At 59.0% G+C, this 24153-nt stretch overlaps 1 protein-coding gene across 1 annotated transcript; it reads left to right on the top strand.

Moving 5' to 3' along the window:
- The first annotated feature begins 1159 nt into the window (after positions 1-1159).
- Positions 1160-23521, top strand: Micall2 (MICAL like 2). The gene is made up of 17 exons (XM_070033403.1): positions 1160-1436; positions 9051-9099; positions 13549-13690; positions 14200-14390; positions 15075-15190; positions 15627-16388; positions 17040-17311; positions 17948-18038; positions 19261-19430; positions 19899-20063; positions 20491-20555; positions 20631-20754; positions 21075-21165; positions 21263-21336; positions 21818-21932; positions 22879-22925; positions 23274-23521. The coding sequence occupies exons 1-17, from the start codon at positions 1294-1296 to the stop codon at positions 23345-23347; spliced, it is 2691 nt and encodes an 896-aa protein (XP_069889504.1). The 5' UTR covers positions 1160-1293; the 3' UTR covers positions 23348-23521.
- The last annotated feature ends 632 nt before the right edge of the window (positions 23522-24153 follow it).

The following is a 24153-nucleotide window of genomic DNA, read 5'->3' as shown; positions in this document are numbered from 1 at the left end:
GAACCCTGGCCCATCTCCCAGTAGGTTCCCCCCCACCCCCATACTATGTGCGCCCCTGTCCCACGCACTGGGTTTTTCCCTTCCTCATCAGCTTGGCTAGTTCTGACCATCAGAGTCAGGAACACCTGACTTTGGCTCTATGTTACTGCCGCCTTGCCTCCCGGCAGGCCGTCCTCCCTCAACTCTCCGGACACCTGAGTTCGGGTGCTGATCCCACCTCATGAGGTGCTTCCTGACCAGCATCTCCCTGCTGGCGTGGTGCCTGGGATGACGGGACTCGCTGGCACTGCTGGTCAGCAGGCTGCCCACCCCGGCACTTCCTCAGGCAGCGCCCCCTGTCTCTGCTGCGTGCTTATGCCCTGGGCAGAGATGCTGCCTGGATCCCTGCCAGGGGCCACTACCAGGAAACGTCGTCTTTCCTCAGAAGCTTGCTGGGCAGGCTCAGGGCCTGGCTGCGAAAGGTCAGCTAAGACTTCCGGCGCCTTAGTTGAGTCCAGGTGGCACAGACAGGCTTCCCCCTGGGGCAATGTAATTCCACACATTGCTCCAAGTGGGAAAGGAGAAAGCAGGTGTCCAAGAATCGCAGTTCCTGCACACACTCCCAGGGGGTGGGGGGGGGACACACCCGAAGAAGAGGACGCCCTGGGAGTTTCCCCACTCTGTCCCCCTGTAGCTCACTATTTCCCTCTAGGCCCGCAGCCCAGGCCGCATCCCCGCCTGCCTGGCACCTCCGCACCAGGCTTGCGAAAACCAAGGGCTCCTGCAGGCCCAGGAGGCTGGGTCTGCCCCAGCCTCAGTTTCCTCATTTGTCAGCAAGGCCCTTCCCTTTCTCTTTCCCATGCTTCGAAGAGACAGAAAACCCCGACGCCTCTGCAGGGAACCGCCCTGCGTCCAGGCCCCGCCCCCCCCCCCCCGCTCCTCTTCCCGGGATCCGGACGGCGGGAGGCGGGGCCTCCCAGAGGGCGGGATTTTTTGGTGGGCGTGTCCCGGACAGAGGGGCGGGTCGCAGGAGCAGGAGCCTATGCCGAGCGTCGGTGGCACGGGGCGTGGCCTCCTGGAGGCGTGGCCGGAGGGGAGCGTGTGTGGTGTGGGCGGGGCCTGCGGTCGCTCCGCGGCTTCTGGGTCCCGCGGCCGCAGGCACCGATTGTCCTCCGCGCCGGGCCCTGCGCGCGCGCGCGCGGCGGCGGGTCGTCGCGTCCGTCTTGGCGTCCGTCCGTGGTCGTCCGTCCGGGCAGGCCGAGCCGGGCCGGCGTCGAGGGCCGTCGGGAGCAGCCCGTCCGTCCCGCCGCCCGCATGGCGGCCATCAAAGCCCTGCAGGAGTGGTGCCGGCAGCAGTGCGAGGGCTACCGGGACGTGAGCATCACCAACATGACCACGTCGTTCCGCGACGGCCTGGCCTTCTGCGCCATCCTGCACCGCCACCGGCCCGACCTCATGTGAGTGCCGCCGCGCCCGCCCCCGGGGCCGCAGACCGGGAAACTGAGGCCCGGCCCGCGGGCGGACACGCCCCCCACCCCGCTGGCTGTGCGGAGGGAGCGGGGCCTGCCACGCACGGCCCACCCTGCAGCCTCCAGGCTGCGGCCAGTGACCCCCCCCCCCCTCTGGGCCGTCCCCCTGGGCCCTGCGCCAGGATCCTGGCCGTCCCGGGTCCGCTTAGTCAGGGGTGACTCAAGATGGTGCCTTGAGCCAAGAGCGTTGCTCCCTTGGGCTCCACATTGTCCTAGGGTCTGGTGGAAAAAAGGGTCACTCAAGGCTGCCAGTGTGGGTATGGCCTCCCCCCACACCCCCCCCCCCCCAGCCTGTCCAGGCCCCTCTGAGAATGCAGACTAGAGACACCTCCAAGACAGACAGAGCAGGAACTCCTGAACCGTCACCCTTTCTCTTCTCTCTCTGTACCTTAGGGTGACATGGAGACTGAGTCCTGTCCCTGGGAGGTGGACAAGGGACAGGCCCCAGCTTGACTCAGTTCCAAAACTTAATCACTCAGCAAACACTCTGGGGTTTCAGGAAGAGGCTCACAAAGCCACCTGCAGCCCAGGCCCCTCTGGGAAAAGCATCGTCCTGAGAAATGGCTGGGGCCAGGGCCTGGCTGGGATGGGGAGGGGGTGTCTGCCAGGGACGAAGCCTCGAGGGTGGGTGAAGCCAGAGGCAGTTTAGCTACCACCCTGACTGTGCACACAGGGAGGTGGAGGTCCAGAGCCCACGGGCTCCTGTTGACATCACACAGCGGTGTCAGAGTCAGGCAGGTCTGACACAGCTCTTCCCCAAACCCAGCTCCCTCTGCCTGGGATGCCGGAGTGTTGAGCAAGAGGCTGGGCTCCTGCCCTGGGGTTGTGAAATGCATCTCTTAAGCTGCCCAAGTCTCTCGGTGGCACTTGGGCAGCGATCTCTGCTCCTCACCCAGGCACATGTCACCCCGCACCCCCTCTCCCCCCAATTTTGGTCTTTTTGTGCTGGTACTGAGGCTTGAACTCAGGGTCTGTGCATTGTCCCAGAGGAGTTTCTTCATTCAAGGAAGGTTGGCATTCTACCACGTGAGCCACCACGTGAGACACACCTTCACTTCCAGCTTTTTGCTGGTGAATTGGGGCCAAGAGTCTCATGGACTAGCTAGCTTTGAACTGTAGGTCTCAGCTCTCAGCTTTCTGAGGAACTAGGATATCAGGTGAGCCACCAGCGCCTGGCTCAAGCTGAGCTTTGGTGGTTGCTGGGCTGAGGACATGGTGACAAAGATTAGGACCTAAACATGGAGAGGCCCTTGGCCAGGCTCCATCAGGGGTCAGGGGGAGGCTGGCTGGTGGCCTGGCCCAGGCAGTCCAAAAAGGATGAGCATGACAAGTCTTTAAGTGGACCTGGGCGGGTGACACTGTCTGCTGGCCCCATGGCTGTGGCTGGACATTTGGGGCCTTTCCGGCTCTGGAGGGTTTCCATCTGCTCCCAGCTTGTTAAGGGCAGAGGTCATGGGTTCATGTATGCCTGGCCCACAGGGAGGCAGAAGTGTGTGCACACACACACACGTGTGTGTGTGTGTGTGTGTATGTATGTGTGTATGTGTGTGTGTGTGTGCTAGCACAGTCACTGGGTACTGACTGTACAAGGTCATTTTAGCCTCCAAATATCCTATCCCCTGAGACAGAAGCTGACCCCATAAGAGATTAACTTGTAGAGGGCAGAGAAGCTATGACAGGATCGAGGCTGGAGGCACATGGGGTGGAGTTATCTTGCCAACTTGCTGGAATGTCACCTCCAGAGAGTTGGGACTCTTTTTATTCATGGTGTCTTCCATGTGCCTGGAACTTCACCAGATTGATACCTGCATGCAACTGGCGTTCCACAGATCAGGGCACACAGGTGGAGCTCAGTCGTTGGCCTAGGAGCTCAGTCCTTGCTTGTGTGCTGTAGTGAAGAGGAGGCCCGGGAACCAAGGTGGCAAAGAGGGAGGGATGGGGCCACAAGCCAAGGGATGCCTGAAACTTCCTGGAAGAGGCAGGAAAAAGCTTCTGGAGCTCCTGAGAGAGCCCAGTTCTGAATACCTTGGACTTGTGGCCTACAGGACCGTGGGGGCACAGGTTGCTGTGTGCAAAGTCTGCAACCATGTGGTTATGACAGGCTTCAGAGTCAGGGTATGGAAGGGGCTGGATGAGCTGATGGGATGTCAGACTGAGACCCACGTCCCATGTCCCGTGTCCTGTGTCATGTTCCCCCCCCCCCCCCAGTGTGGAGCTCTGGTGGTGGCTGGCAGGGTTTCCTCATTAAGAAGCCTTGATCTGCTTCTCCTGCCTAAGGCTTGAACTCAGGCCATGGAGGGACTGAAGTCAGACCTTGGCCGGGTGCAACGCAGCCCTTGGCAACCCTGTCCTCTTCTTCCTGTGGTGGAGACCCTTTGGTAGCAGCAGGAAGATGGACTTCCTGTCTCCTATCCCCAGCTTTGCCACCAGGAAGTCCTTCCTTTGGTCTGACCTCAGACTTTCCTGATGCATTTTGAAGGTATTTCCTCTGGCCCTCAAAGGAGAGCAGCTGTGAGTGAGCAGGTCTGGGCTGGGAGCCAGCCAGGTGGGGGCCGGGCTTCATCTGTATCTGTACCCCTGATTTCCCCCAATGGTTGACCTTACTGTCCCCCCTACCCCCCCAGGAGGTTTGTGGGAGTCTCTAACTTGGGGCTTAGGGATCAGCCCCACAGCTACACCTGCCTAGAGGTGGCTAGTCTGCCCACTCAGGGCTGTGGGTTTGCCAGCTGAACTTCTCCCAGGTGCTGCCCCAGGGGTGGTTTCTGTGATGAGGTCATTGGCTGCCAGGTGTGTGGGACCCGCCCAACACAAGCAGCCCTGCCCACAGACCTACCCTTCTCCTCTGGACCTCAGGCAGGCTGGGCTGGACTGGGCTGTGGCAGGGGTGGAGCCGGGCTGGAGGCAGAAGCCCTTCCGGCAGGCAGAGAGGGGGGCCTTGCCCGCCTCCCTCTCTGCAGACCAAAGTAGGGGCCATTTGCAAGACTTGTGGGGGGTCTCCCTCCCCCTCTCCCCATGGGGGAGGCTGTCAAGTGAAGTCGGTGTTGTGTGGATTCTGGTGGGGTCCTTCATCTTGTGAGGCCTGTGCGGGGACTACAGGCAGAAGTGGCAGAAGGCGGTGGTGACTGTGGAGATGATGGGCTTTGATCGCCAGGGCCACCCCCCCCCCCACTCCGGGATGCTCCAGGTCCGTGACTCGGCTTGCTGTTGGACATCACATGGGGAGCCCCTCATCTGGAACCCCAGAAGCAGCAGCCTCGTCTCTCTTCTGACCTCCCATCCTACTCAGGCTGCGGTCAGCAGGAAGCTGCCTGGGGACAGAAGCCTTCTGTTCCCTTGCCCGAGGGCCTGCTGCCCAGACCTCTGCTGTCGCCTTCCAGGATGGCAGGGTGGCCAGTCTGGGCATTAGTTCCCCCACCCCCACCCCGGGAGCCAGCCCTGCCGGGTCTGGTACCCCCCCATCTCCCCCCACCCGCCTGTCCCTCCTCATTACTGTGCCATTTGTCTTGCTGTCTCTGCCCTCTTTTCCTAGCGGGGTTAACTCTCCATGTGCTGGGGATTTCCCTGCCCAGTGCTCCCCCCCCCCCTGCTTCTATATTCCAGGAAATAAGCCAGCCAGCTGGAGGTTTGGCCTGGGCCCAGGGTCACTGCCTCCCTCCCCAGCTGAAGTTCACATTCCATGGTGGATAGTGGGTGGGAGGCAGGCAGAGAGGGGCCTGTGGCGGCCGGGCTGGACATGCATCGCCAGGCAGCTGGCCAGTGAACTATGGCACCGCTCACCTCTAGACCCCACCAATTTATTTATTAAGCTACTATTAAAAGCATAAGCCAGACGGACGTTGGTGACTGATGCCTATAATTCCAGCTATTTAGGAGGCTAAGGTCTGAGGACTGAGGCTCAAGACTAGCCAGGGCAGAAAAGTCTTTGAGATTCCAACTCTTGAGTGTGGCTCAAGCATTCGGGTGCCAACCATGAGCAAAAAAGGGAGGCAAGGCCTAAATTCAGTTCCCAGTCACACACACACACACACACACACACACACACACACACACACACACACACACACACACACACACACACACACACACACACACACACACACACACACACACACACACACACACACACACACACACACACACACACACTGAATGAATGATTTCAACAAGCGTAAATGGAATGCTAACTGTATACCTAGCCATGTTGTGCTGGGAGCCCTGGAGTAGTAGGTAAACACATCTTATTTTATTTTTGTGCCACTACCGGGGCTTGAACTCAAGGCGTGAGCATTGCTTCCTAGCTTTTTTGCTCAAAGTTGGTGCTCTACCACTTCAGCCACAGCTCCACTTCTGTTTTTTTGCTGGTTAATTGGAGATAGGAGTCTCTAAAGCTGGATGCCAATGGCTCATGCCTGTATTCTTAGCTATTCAGGAGGCTGTGGACTGAGGACTGAGGTTCAAAGCTAGCTGTGGCTGGAAAGTCCTTGAGACTCTTATCTGCAATTAATCACACAAAAGGCCAGAATTGGAGCTGTGGCTTAAGTGGTGTGCTAGCCTTGAGCAAAAGGAGCTCAGGGACAGTGCCCAGGGCCAGACTTAAAGCCCCAAGACAGACTTTTCCTGCTTGGGCAGGCTCCCGTGATCCTCAGGTCTCAGAGTTGTTAGGATCACAGATGGGAGCCACTGGTGCCCAGCATCCTCAGCTCTTTTTCCTTTAATTGTTTTCCACATTGAACCACAATCCTTTTCTTTATGATTTCTATGTAGCCTGGATGTCAGGTGCACCCTACAGCACTTAGTTTTTATTGGTTGGAATGAGATCTCATGAACTTTTTGGCTGGACTAGCCTCAAACTTACGAGGGCCTTACTTCTCCCGTTGGAGTGGCTGACACTAAAGACATGTGCTCCTATGCCTGACCACACATGATTTCTTTCCTAATGCTTCACATTCAAATCAAATGGCCCAACTTGAGAGAACACCTTGAGTTCCTGTCCTGAGGGCAGGACGTGGCCAGAGAGTCCGGCTGAGCACGGCTGAGTCCGGCACGGAGTGTGCAGGTCACAGGGGACAGCTTGAGGCCAGGGCCAGGTCCTGAGTCTGGGCCGGGTGCAGGAGTGGTGTGGCTGAGGATGGGCCGGGGTGGTCCTGCCCCGCGGTGGAGGCTCAGAGGCCAGGGGAGCAGCTTGGACTTGTTCTGATGGCTGGTGTGAGCCTGGAACGTTCATCCCCAGCCTGAGTACCAGCGCCCTGCTCAGTGTGCTGCTGTGGGGGAGGGAACTCCAGAAGGTTCTGGGGCACCCCCTCTGGGGTGGGGTGTCTTCCAGGCCCCCCAGGGAGGATGGAGGCAGATGGAACAGGCTCAGGCCCCCTTTTGCTTTGTTTAGATACAAAACAGAACTTGTTTTCCTGCCTGCCCAGCCGGCCACCGAGGCCAGGGAGAGGGCGGGCGGTGGGGAGGGGGAGAGCTGGTGTTTTTGGAGGGGGGGAGGGGGTGTCCCAACACCCCTAGCTGAGCTTAGAGGGACCATGGGGGGGGTATTGGACTCGGGCTGGCCACCGCGGGCCCTTGGCTGTGCTTGGGCCACCCTGCCTCTGGACAGAGGCCATGGGGCTCTCCTACGTGCGGCCGTGCAGACGCCTGGCTCCGGGGTGGTCCGCACATCTGGTACGCGTTACCTGGGAGGTGGTCATGGCGGCCGGAAGTGCTGAGTCCCCTTGGCACGCAGAGCTGATGGATGGCCAGGCCGGATGGCGGCGGACATTCCTAAGGAGGGAGGTGGCCGACTGCCCCACAGATGCCCCCGGCTGCCGGCCTCAGTTTGCTTACCTGGAAAGTGGGCTTCTGGCTCTGCCTCTGGGGGGCCTCGTGGGGCACGGGCCCAGTGAGGCCTAGCCTCTGCTGGTGGTGTGGACTCAGAGCTAGCTCGTGCCAGGCTGCGCGGACGCAGATAGGTAGCACCTTTGCCCTTGTTGGTTGAGACATGCCCAGCCTGGTTCTAGAATGCAGCACTAGGTTGGGGCGTGGCTCAGGGTTACAACACTTGCCTAGCATGCTGGAGGCCCTAGTACCACCAAAGAGAGCGAGACAGAGAGACAGTGTGGAGGAGGGAGGGAGGAAGCAAGGAAGGAAGGAGAGGAAGAGAGAGAGAAAGGACAGAGAAAAGGAGGGGTGGTGGCTCATGCCTGTAACCCTAGCTGCTCAGGATGCTGCGATCTGGAAGATTACAATTTGGAGCCAGCCTGGGCAGAAAAAGTCCAAGACTCCCATCTCCAATCAGCCAGCAAAATGCTGAACTGGAGGCATGGTTCAAACCGTTGAGCACCGACCAGAGCAAGAAAGCTAAGCAAGAGCATGGGGCCCTGAGTTCAAGCCCCAGTACAGAAGGAAGGAATGGAAGGCAGGCAGGCTTGTAGAGAAGGAAACTGAGGCTATCGGGAGGGAAGCGGAGCTTAGTGCCTGCCACACGCTGGAGTTGGGTGAGGAGGACACAGCCCAGGATTGCAACCCCACTCCTCTGTGCCAGGAAGCTTCCAGAACAATCCAGTCCACTGACAGGGCAGAGCTCCCTGGCTGTGGGAGCAGGGCTCTGCTGGAGGCTTTATCACTGTGGGGCCAGGGTGGCACCCATGTGTGCCATGGCTGTGGGTGGCCGGGGTCTGGGGCAGGCCATGCTGGGCCTGTGTCTGGCATGTTCCGTATCCTGGGGCTCAGGGCCCAGCTGGGGAAGAGATACACCCATGGCCTCTCAGGAAGACCCCACTACCCAGGCTGGTTGGGGGTGGGGGGTGGGTAGGGGCGGTGGGGAGGCTTCCTGGACTCCTGTACCCATATATGGGGAGCTCTAATGGATTCAACACTGAGGATCCTGGAAGGGTACCCCCTCCCCCAGTAGGTACTGAGTCGCCCTAGCCCATGGGCAGGAAACAAGGAGGCTGACGGACCTTCACCTCAAGGTAGCTGTGTGCTGGCTGGGCCACCCAGGGCTGGTGGCTCTACCTTTCTGGGCCTGTCTCCTGCCACTTCTGGTGGGAAACAGCTCAGCCTTCCCTGAGCCTGGAGGTAAAGGTTGAGCTACAAAAGCCATGATGGCTGCCTGTCTGTGCCAGGGGAGGCGGTGGGGGCCTGGGCTCTAGACTGCATCACTATTCGGTGCCAATGTGCCCTCTTCAAACTGGCTCAAGATCTCATTCCCAGTACCCCTCCTGGTGGCAGGGGGCAGCGCTGGGGCAAGATGTCCCTGGGGACCCCGAGTCCCTGCCTTCTCTGCTTTGGATACATAGATTTTGCTGTTGATGATTTTGCTGGTACTGGGGCTTGAACTCAGGGCCTGGGCGCCGTCCCTGAGCTTTTGTGCTCAAGGCTGATGCTCTACCACTTGAGCCACAGTTCTACTTCCAGCTTTTTGCTGGTTCATCGGAAATAAGAGTCTCACAGACTTTCCTGCCTAGGTTGGCTTTGAACTGGCGATCTCAGCCTCCTGAGTAGCTGGGATGACAGGTGTGAGCCACCAGCACCTGCTGACTCTCGTGTTTTATCTTCCAGAAATTTCAGTGCCCTCCGGAAGGAAAACATTTATGACAACAACAAGTTGGTGAGTCTCCCTTTCTTGTCACCCACAGTGTCCTGCCCTCCCAGCCCTGCCAACAAAGCTGGCCTGCAGCCACATCCAAGGGGCTGCACCAAGCCCTGTGTGGGTCATCTCAGTCCTGCCCTGGAACCCAGTCCTACCTCCAGGCCTCAGCTGGCTAACTCTAGAAGAATTCTCCTCCTGCTCCTCCTGCTCCTCTTTCCTTCTTCCTTCTTTCTGTACTGGAATTTGAACCCAGGACCTTGTGTTTGGTAGGCAGGTACCTTACTGCTTGAGCCACATCCCAGTCCTTTTTTTTGTTGGTCATGGGGCTTGAACTCTGGGCCTGGGCACTGTCCCTCAGCTCTTCAGCTCAAGGAGAACGCTCTACTGCTTGAGCTACAACACCACCTCCGTTTTTCTGGTGGTTAATTAGAGATAAGAGTCTCACGGACTTTCCTGCCCAGGTTGGCTTTCAACAGCGATCCTCAGATCTCAGCCTACTGAGTAGCTAGGATTACAGGCGTGAGCCACCAGCACCAGGCTATCCCCAGTCCTTTTTGCTTTGTTTTTAGCCTGCCCTTCCCTTCCCTCCCCTCCCCTCCCCTCCCCTCCCCTCCTCTCCCCTCCCCTCTGCTCCCCTCCCCTTCCCTGCTTGCCTTCCTTCCTTCCTTCCTCTCTTTTTCCTTTCTTTTTTTTTTTAAATTTTTTGTTGTTTCTGGAGCTTGAACTCAGGGCCTTGGTGCTGTTCCTGGGCTTTTTCTTTTTTGGGGGGGGTCTGGTCGTGGGGCTTGAACTCTGGGCCTGGGTGCTGTCCCCCAGCTCTTCAGCTCAAGGCTAGTGCTCTACCACTTGAGCCACAGCGCCACTTCTGGCTTTTTTCTTTTCTTTTCTTTTCTTTTTTTTTTTGGGTCCGGTCGTGGGGCCTGAACTCTGGGCCTGGGCGCTGTCCCTCAGCTCTTCAGCTCAAGGCTAGCGCTCTACCACTTGAGCCACAGCGCCACTTCCGGCTTTTTTCTTTTTGCTTATGTGGTGCTGAGGAATCGAACCCAGGGCCTCATGCATGCAAGGCAAGCGCTCTACCACTGAGCCACCTTCCCAGACCCTCCTGGGCTTTTTCACCCAAGGCTACTGCTCTACTACTTTGAGCACCACTTCCATTTTTCTGGTGGTTAATTGGAGTCTCACAGACTTTCCTGCCTGGGCTGACTTTGAACCATGATCCTCAGCTCTCAGCCTCCTGAGTAGCAAGGATTCTAGGCGTGAACCATCCAGCGCCTGGCTAGTGTTTGTTTTTCACACAGGATCTCATCCTTTTGCCCTGGCCAGCCTTGGTCTGTGATCTTTCCATCTTCATCTCCCTTGTAGCTGGAATTGCAGGTGTGAACTGCCATAGTTATTTTTTGAGATTGGGGTCTCACTATTTTTTTTTTTTTGTCCAGACTGGCCTTGAACCATAATCGCTGCCTTCTGAGTAGCTGGTATGGAAGGCATGAGCCACCACACGTGGCAGGCTTGGAGCTCCAGGTCCCCTCTGTCTGTGGGGCAGTGAGGGTTGGGCTGGGGAGCCTCTTGCCCTGAGTGGCCTGGCTAAGCCCATCCTCAGGAGGGGGTAGGACATGCAGCACTGGGCAGGCTGCTGCTCTGCTCCCTGAGGACCAGTACCTCTGGCCCTGTGGATTCCAACTTCTTTCTTTGTGCCCCAGCTGTGAGAACCTCTTCCATGCCCACCTCAGTTTTTCTGGAGCTCCCACCTTCCCTCATGGTCCAAGCACAGGAGGAAAAGCCCGTGTGCTAGTTCACAGGTCGGGGGGCACGCAGACCCTCCCATGGCCTGCCAGGATAGGGCCGAGACAGTGGGTATCTGTCAAACCTCCCTGGCCAGGGCTTGCTCCACAACTTAATAACAGCAAACTCCTATTAAAAATTGAATTCTGAGCCGGGCGCTGGTGGCTCACGCCTGTAATCCTAGCTACTCAGGAGGCTGAGATCTGAGGATCGCGGTTCAAAGCCAACCCGGGCAGGAGAGACCGTGAGACTCCTATCTCCAATAAACCACCAGAAAACCGGAAGTGGCGCTGTAGCTCAAGTGGTAGAGTGCTCGCCTTGAGCTGAAGAGATGAGGGACAGCGCCCAGGCCCAGAGTTCGAGCCCCACGGCCGACCAAAAAAAAAAAAAAAAAAAAAAAATTGAGTTCTGGAAGCTGGGCACCGGTGGCTCATGCCTGTACCTAGCTACTCAGGAGGCTGAGATCTGAGGATAACGGTTCAGAGCTAGCCCTGGCAGGCTGAGAGACTCTTATCTCCAATTAAGCACCAGAAAACCGGAAGTGGCGCTGTGGCTCAAGTGGTAGTGTGCTAGCCTTGAGCTAAAGAGCTGAGGGACAGTGCCCAGGCCCAGAGTTCAGGCCCCATGACCGACCCAAAAAAAAAAAAAAAAAAAATTGCGTTCCAGAGGCTGGGAAGTTGGCTCGGTGGTGGAGCGCTTGCCTTGCATGCATGAGGCCCTGGGTTTGATTCCTCACCACCACATAAGCAAGAAAAAAGCCTGAAGTGGCGCTGTGGCTCAAGTGGTAGGGTGCTAGCCTTGAGCTGAAGAGCTGAGAGACAGTGCCCAGACCCAGAGTTTAGTCTCCACCACCAACAAAAATAAAATTAAATAAAAAATAAAAAAATTGAGTTCCAAGCCACACAATGGTGGTGCATGCCTGTAATCCTAGCTATTTAGGAGGCTGAGATCTGAGGATCCAGGTTCAAAGCCAGCCTGGGCAGGAAAATCCATGAGACTGTTATCTCTCTCTGTCTCTGTCTCTGTCTCTGTCTTTGCCAGTCCTGGGGCTTGAACTCAGGGCCTAGGCACTCTCCTTGAGCTTCTTTTGCTCAAGGCTAGCACTCTACCACTTGAACCACAGCACCACTTCTGGCTTTTTCTGTGTATGTGGTGCTGAGGAATTGAACCCAGGGCATCATGTATGCTAGGCAAGCACTCTACCACTGAGCCACATTCCCAGCCTGAGACTGTTACCTGTAGTTGACCAGAAAAAAGCTGTAAGTGGAGCTGTGGTTCAAGTGGTAGAATGTTAGCTTTGAGGCAAAGGGACAGTGCTTATGCCCTGAGTTCAAGCTGTATTACACACGGACACACACACACACACACACACACACACACACACACACACACACACACACACACACACACACACACACACACACACACACACACACACACACACACACACACACACACACACACACACACACACACACACACACACACACACACACACCAGAGCCAGTTCCACGTGCGCCAGCAGCTACCAATTTCAACCATGCTTGAAGCAGTAGGCTCAAGAGATACACATCAGTAAGACTGGGAAGGGTGGAGGGGAGTGGGGCCAGCCAGGTCTCAGGAGAGCTTTCCCAAGACTCTTGAGCAACCTTAGGCAGGGATGGGCAAAGGCCCTGGGATCAGAAGGAGGCCATGGGTGGGTGGGTTGGGGCAGAGGCGGGGCCCTAGGAGGGCAGGGTGGCGTGTGCCAGCAGCCTCAGGGCTCCCAGAGAGAGGAATCCCGGGGACGAGGAGCATGGAGGCTGAGGGACATCCGGCCTACCATGCTGGCCACAGGAAGGGCCGGCTTCTGGGCCCCTGGGGAGGATCGGTGGCGGTGGGAGGCCTCTGGGTTGGTGTGGCCCTTGGGCCTGCAGGCCGGGGAGCTGCCGCTTGCAGGTATGTAGGGGCTGCACAGGCAGTTGGAGGTGGGACATGGAGTGTAGGGAGGCAGCCTGGGATAGCCACTGAGGGAAGGAGGCAGTGGAGGCCTGAGCCTGGGAGGCCTGGGCGGTTTTCTGTGGCCATATTTGGTGGTTTGGCAACTGTCCCTTGTAGATGAGAACTCTCTGCCAGCCCAGCAGGAGTCTCTTGTGGCTTGGGAGTGGGTGGGGTGGGGGGGCTGGATAGGTCCAGCAAGGAGGGGGCTGGGGGAGGGCCAGGCTGGGCCACAGGTCAATGGCAAGGGGGGGGGATGGAAGAGGGGACGCTAGGCCTGAGCTGCTGTGTGGGTGTGTAGTCGGTGTTGTTTGGGTGTGCAGTCAGTGCTGTGTGGGTATGCAGTTGGTGCTGTATAAATGCAGCTTCCTGACCCTCTGCAGCCCAGGGCATCAGGTCTCATAGCAGCCTCCCAGGCCCTCTCTGCCATGGTGAGGGCTCTCAGGACACAGGAGGCATTTGTGTTCCTTCTGAGCAGATGAGGCTGAATGAACATCCGGGCAGGTGTTGGCTATGTGGGTGGCCAGCTGCCACGGGGCCGTTTGGGGTCAGCAGGGGTGTGGAGTGGCTCATCGTGTCCATGGTAACATGGGCAGGGGCTGGGAACTGTCTCGCCTGCTTGAAATTTTGATTCCCAGTACAGATAGGTATAAAGGGGGAGTGGAAGGAAGCCCCATCCTGTTCCCCCCACCTCTGGCGCCTTCCCAGGCCTTCAGCGTGGCTGAGGAGCAGCTGGGCATCCCGGCCTTGCTGGACGCTGAGGACATGGTGGCTTTGAAGGTGCCCGACAGGCTCAGCATCCTGACCTACGTGTCTCAGTACTACAACTACTTCCACGGTCGCTCCCCCAGTAAGTCCTGCCCTACCCGGCTGGGTCTCCCCAGGGCTCCCTGTGCTGTAGCCTCAGGATCCATGTCCAGCCTCTGTGCCTGGATGGGTGGCCCAGGCAGAGGCGGGCATGGGCAGACAGGCCTGGGCAGGGGCGGGCAGGCCTAGGCCTTTTCCCACCCTGGGCATGATGTGGCTACTCGCCTCCAGCCCCACATTCCTCTTTGGGCCTTAGAAATCTCTGGAATCACCCGGGCAGAGGGCCAGCCCTGCCTGGAACAGAAAAATCCCTTTTCCCTGACCCAGGATGCAGGGGTCTCAGTGAGTTGGAGCCAGAAAAAAATGAGGGGCAGTGCTGGGATATATGTGCCCTTCGGTCCCTCCTGGCCCTGCACCCCCCAGCAAATACCCCAGGAAGCTGGTGACCTCCTTTCTGGGCACCAGGAGCCCAGGGGGGAATCCCAACCCCTTTCAGAGTGGGTATGGACCAGGCAGGGCCCTCCTGACCTCTGGATGCCCTGTGTTAATTAGTTGGGGGCATGGCTGGCGTGAAGAGACCCCCGTCAGACTCCACTGAGGAACCTCGTGGCAAGAAAGCCCCATCTCAGCCCCCCACGCTGCCCTCGCCCGCCCCGGCTCAGCGGCCAGCGCTATCTCCTGCCAGGACAAACTCCGTGGTCCAGAGGAAAGACGGGGGCTCAGAGGACCCGGCCCTGAAGGCTGTAAGCACTCAGCCCACCTGTGTGTGATTTCTTGGTTTCTCAGGAGCCTTTGCTGAATGGGAGTTACAGGGTTGTGCGCAGCCCTAAACTACAGGCCCAGGCTGTAGCCCTGAGGCCACAGTGCGTGCCCTGAGTGCTCTGGGATTGGATAAACAAGGCAGGTACTACAAGGCAGGTAGCTCCCATTACCCAGATGGGTAAACTGAGGTATGGGACAGTCGTGTGGGTGGAACAAAGCCAGACTTTCTGGGGCTCACAGCAGGTCTTGTTTCCCTCCCCAGGACAGGAAGGAGCCTTGGGCTTTGTTCCCAGGCCAGTTCTGCAGTGTGAATGGGACTCCATTCCTTGCATGGGGTTGGCAGGGGGGCCTGGAGGGTCAGCAGCATGTGCTCGGGTGCCCCCTGCTGGTCATGGCTAGTTATTCTAGGCTCCAAGGAACCACTGTGTAGGGCTGGGGGTGGGGCGGGCGGTGGGTCCCCATGGGTGGCTGCGCCTTGGATCTGTCTCTGGCTTCCCATCCTTTCTCCCTAGGACCTCACTAAAGTTGGGGTCCCACTCAGGCTGGAGGCCCTGAGCTTGGATCCCAGCCCACCCACAGGGGCCTCCAAGGGATAGATGGACCTGGAAGGGGTGAGGCCTGAAGAAGGCCAGCAGCCTTCAGAAGCCCCTGGTTCTTCCTCATAGGGTCTGGCAGGGCCGGGCAGCTCGGTCAGCAGCTCGTGTGGCATCTGTGGCAAACACGTGCACCTTGTCCAGCGACACCTTGCCGATGGGCGGCTTTACCACCGGGGCTGCTTCAGGTAGGGCCTGGCCGCTCACCTAGGCCTCCTCAGCCTCCCGTGTCCTCTGGCCCAGCCCCTGTCCTTTCTCTGGACCCTCTGTGTCCTGCTGTCTCCCCCCCAGGCCCTCGGGGACCTTTCGCTGCGTTCCAGTCACACTGGCCAGATAGATCCCCTTTCTGCCTCAGCCTGGTACACCCTACAGCTCCCCAGATAGGGGCTTCTGAAAGAAGCCCAGGGTGCTTGGAGGGTGGATTTGTCCCCTCCGTGGGGGCTTTGGTGTTCTTGGTAGGGCTCAGGGATTATAGCCCTGGGTGGAGTTTGTTGACTCAATCATGGATCACAGGATGGATGCAGGTGGACTTGGATGAATGAATGAGGTGGAATAAATGAGCAAGTGGGTGGACAAATTAGGCCACGAGGGACAGGCGCTGAGCCCCTCTGATGCCCTCCCCAGGTGTAAACAATGCTCCAACACGTTGCACTCAGGGGCCTACCGGGCTACAGCGGAGCCCGGGGTTTTCGTCTGCACCAACCACCACCCAGGAGCCTCCTCTTCCACCCCAAAATTGCCAGGATTGACTTCCAGACCACCAGGGGCCCTCCCTGCCACGTCCCGCTCCCCCAGCACCCCGCGGAAGGCACAAGACCTGAACGGACTGAAGGTCCCAGCACCCAGCACAGGCCCAGCAGTTCACAAGCCCGTAGCCAACAGCACAGAGGCTAAAAGTTTCACCCGGGGTACACCTAACCCTCCAGCCACCCCCTCCTCCCATGCCTCCACGGGGAGCCCCGGGGGGCCCAGGCTGTCCCCCAGCCCTGCGGTCCCCTGTGCGGGTGGCGCAGGCCACTCACGGGTGACCAACAGCTCCCCGATGGGGTGGTCGTCTCCTGCTCAGGGCACGGCAGCTTTTACCTCCCGTCCTGCTGTGTCCCCAAGTGCCCTGGACAGTCGGCCAGCCACACCCCAAGGCCAGGCAGCTCCCCGAGGCATGCCCAGTTCAAGCGCACCATCTCCAGGCACGGCGGTGTGGACGCCCTCAGCCTCCAGGACTCAGCAGGCCCGAGAGAAGTTCCTCCAGACGCCAGCCCCGCCCAGCAGTGGCCCCACCGACAGGGGCCCCACGCCTGCCACGGACAGCAGCAGGGCGCATGCTCTGAGTGTTCTCCGCAAGGCGCTGCCTGGGTTGGGGGGTGCGGGCACCCAGGTGCCCAGCAGGTGGGTAGAAAAGAGGCCAGGGTACAGCCAGATGCACCCATGCCACTGGTGGAGGCCACTGTGGGTGGTCAGGAACAGTGTGTCCTCCAGCTCTGGAGACCATAGTGTGGCCAGCTGGAGCTGCTCCTGGGACTTTAGGGGAGGGTCCCTCCTGCCTCTCCCCGCTGCTGGGAGCTCCAGGTTCTGGTCTCTCCATCCTCATGTGTCTGCCTCCTCTTCTGTCTGTTATCATGATTACGATTATTATATTTTATGCCAGTCTTAGAGCTTGAACTCAGGGCTTGGACACTGTCCCTGAGCTTTTTCACTCTAGGTTGGCATTCTACCCCTTGAGCCACTTGAGCTCCACTTCTGGCTTTTGGGTGGTTAATTGGAGATAAGAGCCTCACAGGCCTTCCTGCGCGAGCTGGCTTCAAACCCCAATCCTCAGATCTCAGCCTTCTGAGTAGGATTATAGGTGTGAGCCTTTAGTTTTTGTGATGATTCTGAGGCTTGGCCTCAGTGCTCCTTCAGCTTTTTTGTACAACCAGCTAGCTTCATGCAGAGGCCCTGGGACTTCTCCCTGCAGGGGGCAGGAGGGGGGCACGTGGACAATGCTGGGAGGGGGCTCCTGGATCATCACATGCCTGAAGCTGGATCTCTTGCCCACAGGCCCTGCTCAGCCAGTTCCTCTACCTCAAATTCCCATCTCAAAACCGAAGGGCCTCAAGCAGTTTCCTCAGCCAAGCAGTCACATTCCGGGACTCCCCAGGCCCCCAGCCCCAAGCTAAGGACAGAGCCGCTTCGGCCCCCCTTGAGTGTGGGCAGCCCTGCCCAGGATCCCACCTCACCCCAGGCCAAGGGGAGGAGGCCGGCTGTGCCTTCAGTGGCCAGCGGTGTCAGTGCAGGTTCCAGGCTGAAGCCAGAGGCCCCCAGGGTGAAGGGTAAGAGCCTGCTGATGTGGGGTAGTGAGGGGGATGGGGCACAGGGTTCCCCGGGACCTGTCACTGGCGGCTCCTGGGCCAGCTCCCCCCCCCGGGGCTGTGTCCCCCGAGATCACTCTTTGGTGGTGGTGGGTAGTTCAGGACCCTGGTAGCTTCTGTCCATAGCTGAGTCCCTGGGCCAGCTCTGCCCTGGGTGTGCAGACAGAAGAGGGCCGGTCCACACTCAACGATGGCCCTGCCCGGGTCTAGAGTCTGTGGCCATTTTGCTGGCTCTTCCTGGAGGATCCCTGGACCCTGCACCCCTATCTTAGGGCATCTCAGGCGTGGGGATGGGGGCTTTTCTCTTGGTGTCTGTGGTGACCCTCAGCTGGGCAGATGGCGCCGTCAGGCTGAGCTCAGGACAGACTGGATGGTCGTCCGTGGGACCAAGGATCAGTCCCCAGGGCATCCTGCCACCCATTTGGCAGAGGCAGAGTTGAGGCGCAGAGATGGGAAGCAGTAGCCCCAGGGACACACAGCTCAGGGCAGGCCCTGCCTGAGCTTCTCAGCATGCTGGGGCCACTCAGTGGGCAGCTGAGGCTGGATGGTTATAGGAGACTAACCTGGACACCTCCATACCCTCTTTCCCCTGCCAAGGCCCAGATGCTGCTCCCCAGGACAGCAAGGAAGGGCCGGAAGGCTGGAGAGCTCTCCTGAAGCCCGTGGACCGGAAGAACCCTGCCGGAAGGTGAGGTGGGGTGGGGTGGGCTCCTCTGCCCCCCTTGCTGACCCCTACCTGCGTCTGAGGGTCTTCCATGTGAGCAGAGACGGCCCGAGGCCTGGCATACAGTTGGCGCTTAGGAAATGCCTGCATGGAGGGAGCAAGTGGGCTTTTTTTTTTTTTTGGTTATTTGGTGCTGTCCCTGTGCTCTTCAGCTCAAGGCTGGTACTCTACCACTTGAGCCACAGCACCACTTCCGGCTTCTGGTGGTTGACTGGAGATGAGTCTCAGCTGTTCCTGCCCAGGCTGGCTTTGAACCGCGATCCTCAGATCTCAGCCTCCTGAGTAGCTAGGATTACAGGCGTGAGCCACTGACACCCAGCTTGGGCTCATTCTTGTTTTTCTTTGGGCCAGTTGTAGGGCTTGAATTCAGGGCCTGGACACCATCCCTGAGCTTTTTCACTCAAGGCTGGCACTCTGCCACCTGAGTCACAGCTCCACTATTGGCGCTTTTTGGTAGTTAAGAGTCTCAAGGACTTTCTTGTCTAGGTTGGCTTTGAACCCCAATCCAGTCCTCTAATGTCAGCCTCCTGAGTAGTGAGCATACTGTGTAGATGTCCGCAGCAGAGCCGAGTCCTCATCTGAGTGTCCTGGGAGGCTGTGCCCAGCAGGTGACACCTGCCAACACCAGTGGGGGCACGGGATGGTGCCCAGAAGCTGAGGGTCCCAGGGCCAGCACTGGACTGTTAGGCAGCAGGCCGTCACCATTCACGGAGCCTGCCATCACCTGAACCCTGGAGGCCTGGGCCGGTCACAGGCCCTGAGCATGCACTTAGGCGCTGCAGGCAGGATCCCGGGTAAGCAGGCCAGCGGTCAGCACGCCTGCGCGCCCTTGAGCTAGGATGCAGGCACCACTGCCTTTCCTCTAGCCGCAGCTTTGTTTTTGTTGGCCATGGGGCTTGAACTCTGGGCCTGGGCGCTGTCCCTCAGCGATTCAGCTCCAGGTGAGCACTCTACCACTTGAACCACAGCACCACTTCTGGTTTTCTGGTGGTTTATTGGAGATAAGAGTGTCATGGACTTTCTTACCTGGGCGAACTTTGAACTGTGATTCTCAGGTCTCGGCTCCTGAGTAGCTAGGATTACAGGTGTGAGCCACCGGCACCTGGCTTCTACAGTTTTTTTTTTTTTAACCATGCTCCAGTGGCCCCTACCCGGGGCCAGGGCTGACCTGACACCTTCTGATCAGGACTCTGGAGCTGCGGGAGCCGAGAGAGCCACAGATCTTGGCAGCGCCCAGGGCAGGGGATACCCCCAGGAAAGCGTCGGGAAGCTCTGACCGGGGAGTCCAAATCACGCTGACCCCTGTGCGGCTTGAGAGGACGCAGGGCCCAGTTAGACCTGGGCCCAGCCTTGCAGGTAATGTGTCACAGAGGGGGAGGAGGGCAGTGTGGGTGCTGTATGCTCCTGGGGGTGGGGGAAGGGCAGAGACCAACACCACACACATATACACAGGTTCTGATCACATGCACATGGTCAGATGGGGGCGCCGTGTGCACGGGATGGCCAGTCATGGGTACATGTCCCAGGCTCTGGGTGGCCCATGCCTATGCACGCGTGTTATGGATGCTGGGTCCCAGCACTCACGATTGTCCTGCCTGTGGGTTCACCTCTCACTTGACTGCCCTTTGACGTGACAGGCCCTGTGCCCTGGCCGGGTAGAATGGCAGTGTGGACACGGTCCCACCTTGGTCCACTGTCAGTGTATGCACAGAATGTGGCTGTGCTAGCCATCCTGGGACAGAGCCTGGGTCCCAATGGGTCCTGATGCTCAGGGCCAGGCTCTGGTCTGACTCATGGCTATGTCTCCCACCTGCTTGCTGGCAGCCGCCTCCCCGTCCCCAGCCCACCGCAGGAAACTGGCCGTCCCTGCCAGCCTCGATGTTTCTGCAGACTGGCTTCAGCCAGAACCTTCAAGGCAGGAAGAGCATGCGCAGAGCTCAAAGGAGAAGCATTCTCAGAGCGTGCCCCAGAGAGGCACGTCTGCTTGGGGTGAGGATGAAGGCTTCCGTGGATGAGGAGGTGTCTCAGGTTTTGGCAGATGATGGGTCTGGAAGAAAAAGGAAAGACTGCAGGACTCCAACTTTTCTCATGAAAAGGGAGAGCCCCCTGGTTCCATTGTCACAGAGGCCTTGTGACAGTGGAGGGTCCTTGCTGGTAGCCTGAGGCAGCCAGAGATGTTGGAGGGAGTGTATTTGTACCTGCTGTCCAGGGGGAAGGCAGGGCCAGGGCAGGCTAGAATCTGCCCATTGCCACCCCCCCCAAACTAATGGGGCTGCCCAAGTGCCTGTGGCTGGGGAAGGCAGCCAGTGGCATGCCAGACATTGGGTGGGCCCAGCATCCTGGGTCCAACCCCTTCCAGGGCACTTGCGGGTCTCCCGGTCCCCCTGAGCCCCAGCAGTTCATCCCTCTCCTCCAGGGAGGCCCTCGGGCCTGGTTAGCGCCCCTGCTCCGCCTGCTGAGACAGTGACTTCCCCCATCAGGGTGAGTAGGTGGGCTGTGGCGGGTGGCTGGACTTCAGCAGTGTGCTGGTCCTCACTGCCCTTTGCCTCCTCCCAGCTGCACCCCGACTACATCCCCCAGGAGGAGATCCAGAGGCAGGTGCAGGACATTGAGAGACAGCTGGATGCACTGGAGCTCAGGGGCGTGGAGCTGGAGAAGCGTCTGAGGGCTGCAGAAGGGGGTGAGTGACAGGTTGGCCACGCCCCCTCCGCAGGCCCACCACACTAGTAGACTGGCCATGCCCCCACCACGGTCCAACCATGCCCACAGTAGGCTGGCTGCCAGCCTGACCACTCCCACAGTAGGTTGGCCACGGCCTACCACACCCATACAGTGTGAAGGCCACACCCACAGCGGACTGGCCACGCCCCTATGGCTCTGCTAGCCATAGGCTGGCTGCTCGTCCTGTTGTGGACTTCAGCCATGGCCTAGGCCTGCACCCCTGCCCTCCAGCTGGGCACTGGAGCAGAAGGACTCCAGCCTCTCCTCTCCTCTCCACAGATGCAGCGGAGGACAGTCTCATGGTGGACTGGTTCCGGCTCATCCATGAGAAGCAGCTGCTTCTGAGGCTGGAGTCTGAGCTGATGTACAAGTAAGGCCCTGCAGGAAGGCCGGGGCAGGAGGGGGGCCCAGTTCCTGGGTGCGGGGAGCAGCCGTTACAGCCAGTCTCACACCTGAGTATCCCACAGGTCCAAGGACCAGAGCCTGGAGGAACGGCAGCTGGACCTGGAGGGCGAGCTGCGCCGGCTGATGGCCAAGCCCGGTACGTCCGGGTCCTTGCTCACCACGAAGCTCAGCCTGAGAGAGGAAAGGCCCGGGCTGGACCGGCGTGGAGGCGGCTCAGCTCCGGGGGTGGCTGGGTGGTGCCAGCTTCCCCGGGCTCTGCCTGGGTAAATCTTGGAGATTTAGCTCTTCCATTCCCTGGCTGAGTGTCCTTAGCCAAGTCTCTTAACCTCTGTGCCCTCTCAGCTAGCTGGCTGGGTCAGGGAAATAGTGCGTGAGAGGAAGTGGAAAGGAGCAGGTGGAAGTCCCACTCTTTTGGCAAGATGGGGTCCCAGCCTCAATTTGGGAGAGGCCCCGATATGCACACTGAGGGGGGCTGGTTGCTCCCCCTGTCCAGGCCACCCTGCCAAGCACAGGTGCCAGCGCCCCACTCTCCCTTGAAGTGGAGGAGCTGGTACTGGGCGGTGGCGACTTGGCGCTCCTGATGGCACGGCTCCCCTGATGGCTGGCTGTCCCTACAGAAGGCCTCAAGTCACCCCAGGACCGGCAGCGGGAGCAGGAGCTGCTGAGCCAGTACGTGAGCACTGTGAATGACCGCAGCGACATTGTGGACTTCCTGGACGAGGACAGACTCAGGTGAGGGTGAGGGCGGGGCTGGCCTGGGGTGGGGGGGTGAGGGGAGGCTGAGCCCAAGGTAACTGTGTCCTGGGCAGGGGTGCAGCCACCGGTCCCTCAGCAGCCGTCCTGGCTCACTCACCAGAGAAGGGTGGGTTCCGGCAGGTCCCCCAAGGCTGAGGACAAATACAAATTATAACTTAAAAATTTTAAAAATTAGCCAGGTGCCAGTGGCTCACAGCCATCATCCTAGCTACTCGCGAGACTGAGATCTGGCAGTTTGAAGCTAGTCCAGAGTGTGTGAGACTTTTATTGTCAGTAAACTACTCAGAGCTGTTGTTCAAATGGTGGAGCTCTAGCTATGAACAAAGCTTAGGGACAGTGCCCAGCCCCTGAGTTCAAGCCCTAGGATTGGCAATAAATAAATAAACACGTAGTAAATAAATACATGTATTTATTTTGTGAAAGCCTGGGCATTGTCCCTGTGCTTCTTTGCTCAAAGCTAGTGCTCTACCACCTGGACCACAGTTCCACTTCTGGTGTTTTGGTGGTTCATCAGATATAAGAGTCTCATGGACTTTCCTGCCTGGGCTGACTTTGAGCCACGACCCTCAGATCTCAGCTTCCTCCTGAGTAGTTGGGATTACAGGTGTGAGCCACTGGGGCCGGATGACATACTCCATTTTGAACAGGAAGGTGTGTGGCAGCCCTGGGGAACCGCTCCGGACAGTCCCTGGCCATTGTGCTGTCAGCCATGTCTGGGCCACTTCGGGTTGGCAGCTGAGGCTGGTTCTCTGGACTGCTCCCCACTGCCTTGGTCCTGACCAGCTTGGGGTCCCAAGTGCCAGGTGTGGCCGGGCCATGTGGTGAGGGGGTTGGAGGGCAGCCATGTCCTAGGCTGGGAGCCCTGGTTGGGGACGTGTGCCTCATGGCTCCTCTCCCCCCACCCCCACAATGTCCATTGCAGGGAGCAAGAAGAGGACCTGGTGCTACAGAACATGATCGAGAACCTAGGTAGTGCTGACGCCAGGCCATGGGGGGCGGGGGGGACACGCTGGCTGAGCTGGGAAGGGACTCCTGTGGGAGTGCGGAGGGGGGGTTAGGACCCAGGACAGGCCTTGTCTTAGGAAGCATTGAGTCGGGGGCCTCTGGCTGCAGTAGGGTGGGGGTGGGGAGGCTGAATTTATTTTCCGCTGGTGCTTGGCTGGGCTGGGGAGCTGCTCTGTGGGTGGGGTGCATGAAGTCAGTGCTTCTCTGGGTCCCTGGCTTCGTGGGGGTCCAGGAGGCTCTTAAAGGTGGTGGGTGCACCCATCAGGGACCTGTGTGGTCCAGTGAAGCCTCATTTTCCTTTCCTCCCCTCAGACCTCCAGCGGAAGAAATCCAAGTTCCGCTTGTCCAAAATCTGGTCTTCCAAGAACAAAGGCACGTGTGCCTAGTGAGCTGCTGGCTTGGGGGGGGGGGCAGGAAGGAGGGCAGGACCCTCACTGGCCCCCTGCCCCGGCCATGGCCCTCAGGCGCATGACAGAGCTGGTGTGTGGCCCTGGAGCGGCCTTGCCTTCCTCTCCAGGCTCCTCGTGGCCTTAATAAAGACGCTGACCATGGCCTCCTGCGCGGGCCTCCTGCTTGCGTCCGTGTTTGCCTGTGTGTGCCAGATGGCTGTGCCTGGCTAGAAGCCCTGCCAGGGTTTCATCTGCCCAGGGGCCTTGGGAAGGCACTGGTCCTCCCTGGGCCAGGCCCGACTCACAGAGGAGGGCCATTTAGTTGCTTCCTGGCTATGGGGATGGGGTGGATGCTCACATCCCTAGGGGAATGGGGTGGATGGGGTGGGCACTGTGTGGGCCCTACAGTTCCTGGGGAGCTTGAGATTCAGATCGTGATGCCTCGGGTACTGGTGGCCAGGGAAGGGTGTGGTTGTCCTGAAGAGGTTACTGGAAGACCATGGCTGCCACATGGGATCCGTGGGCCGGCTGGGCAGTGGCATGGCCTTGTTCCTTAGGCACTGGGTGCATGGGCAGCTCTGAGCAGAGTCCTGGGGCTGCTGTGTGTTAAGAATGCAAAACTGGGCCTGGTGATGGTGGCTCACGCATGTGGTCCTAGCTACTTAGGAGGCTGAGATCTGATGATTGCGGTTCAAAGGCAGCACAGGCAGGAAATGTTTGTGAGCCTCCTATCTCCAATTAACCACCAGAAAATCAGAAATGGCACTGTGGTAGAGTGTTGGCCTCCAGCTGAAGAGCTCAGA

Source organism: Dipodomys merriami, unplaced genomic scaffold, assembly GCF_024711535.1.
Source record: "Dipodomys merriami isolate MVZ:Mamm:240054 unplaced genomic scaffold, mDipMer1.0.p SCAF_22, whole genome shotgun sequence".
Taxonomy (NCBI): Eukaryota; Metazoa; Chordata; class Mammalia; order Rodentia; family Heteromyidae; genus Dipodomys; species Dipodomys merriami.
This window is presented reverse-complemented; position numbering and strand designations above follow the sequence as displayed.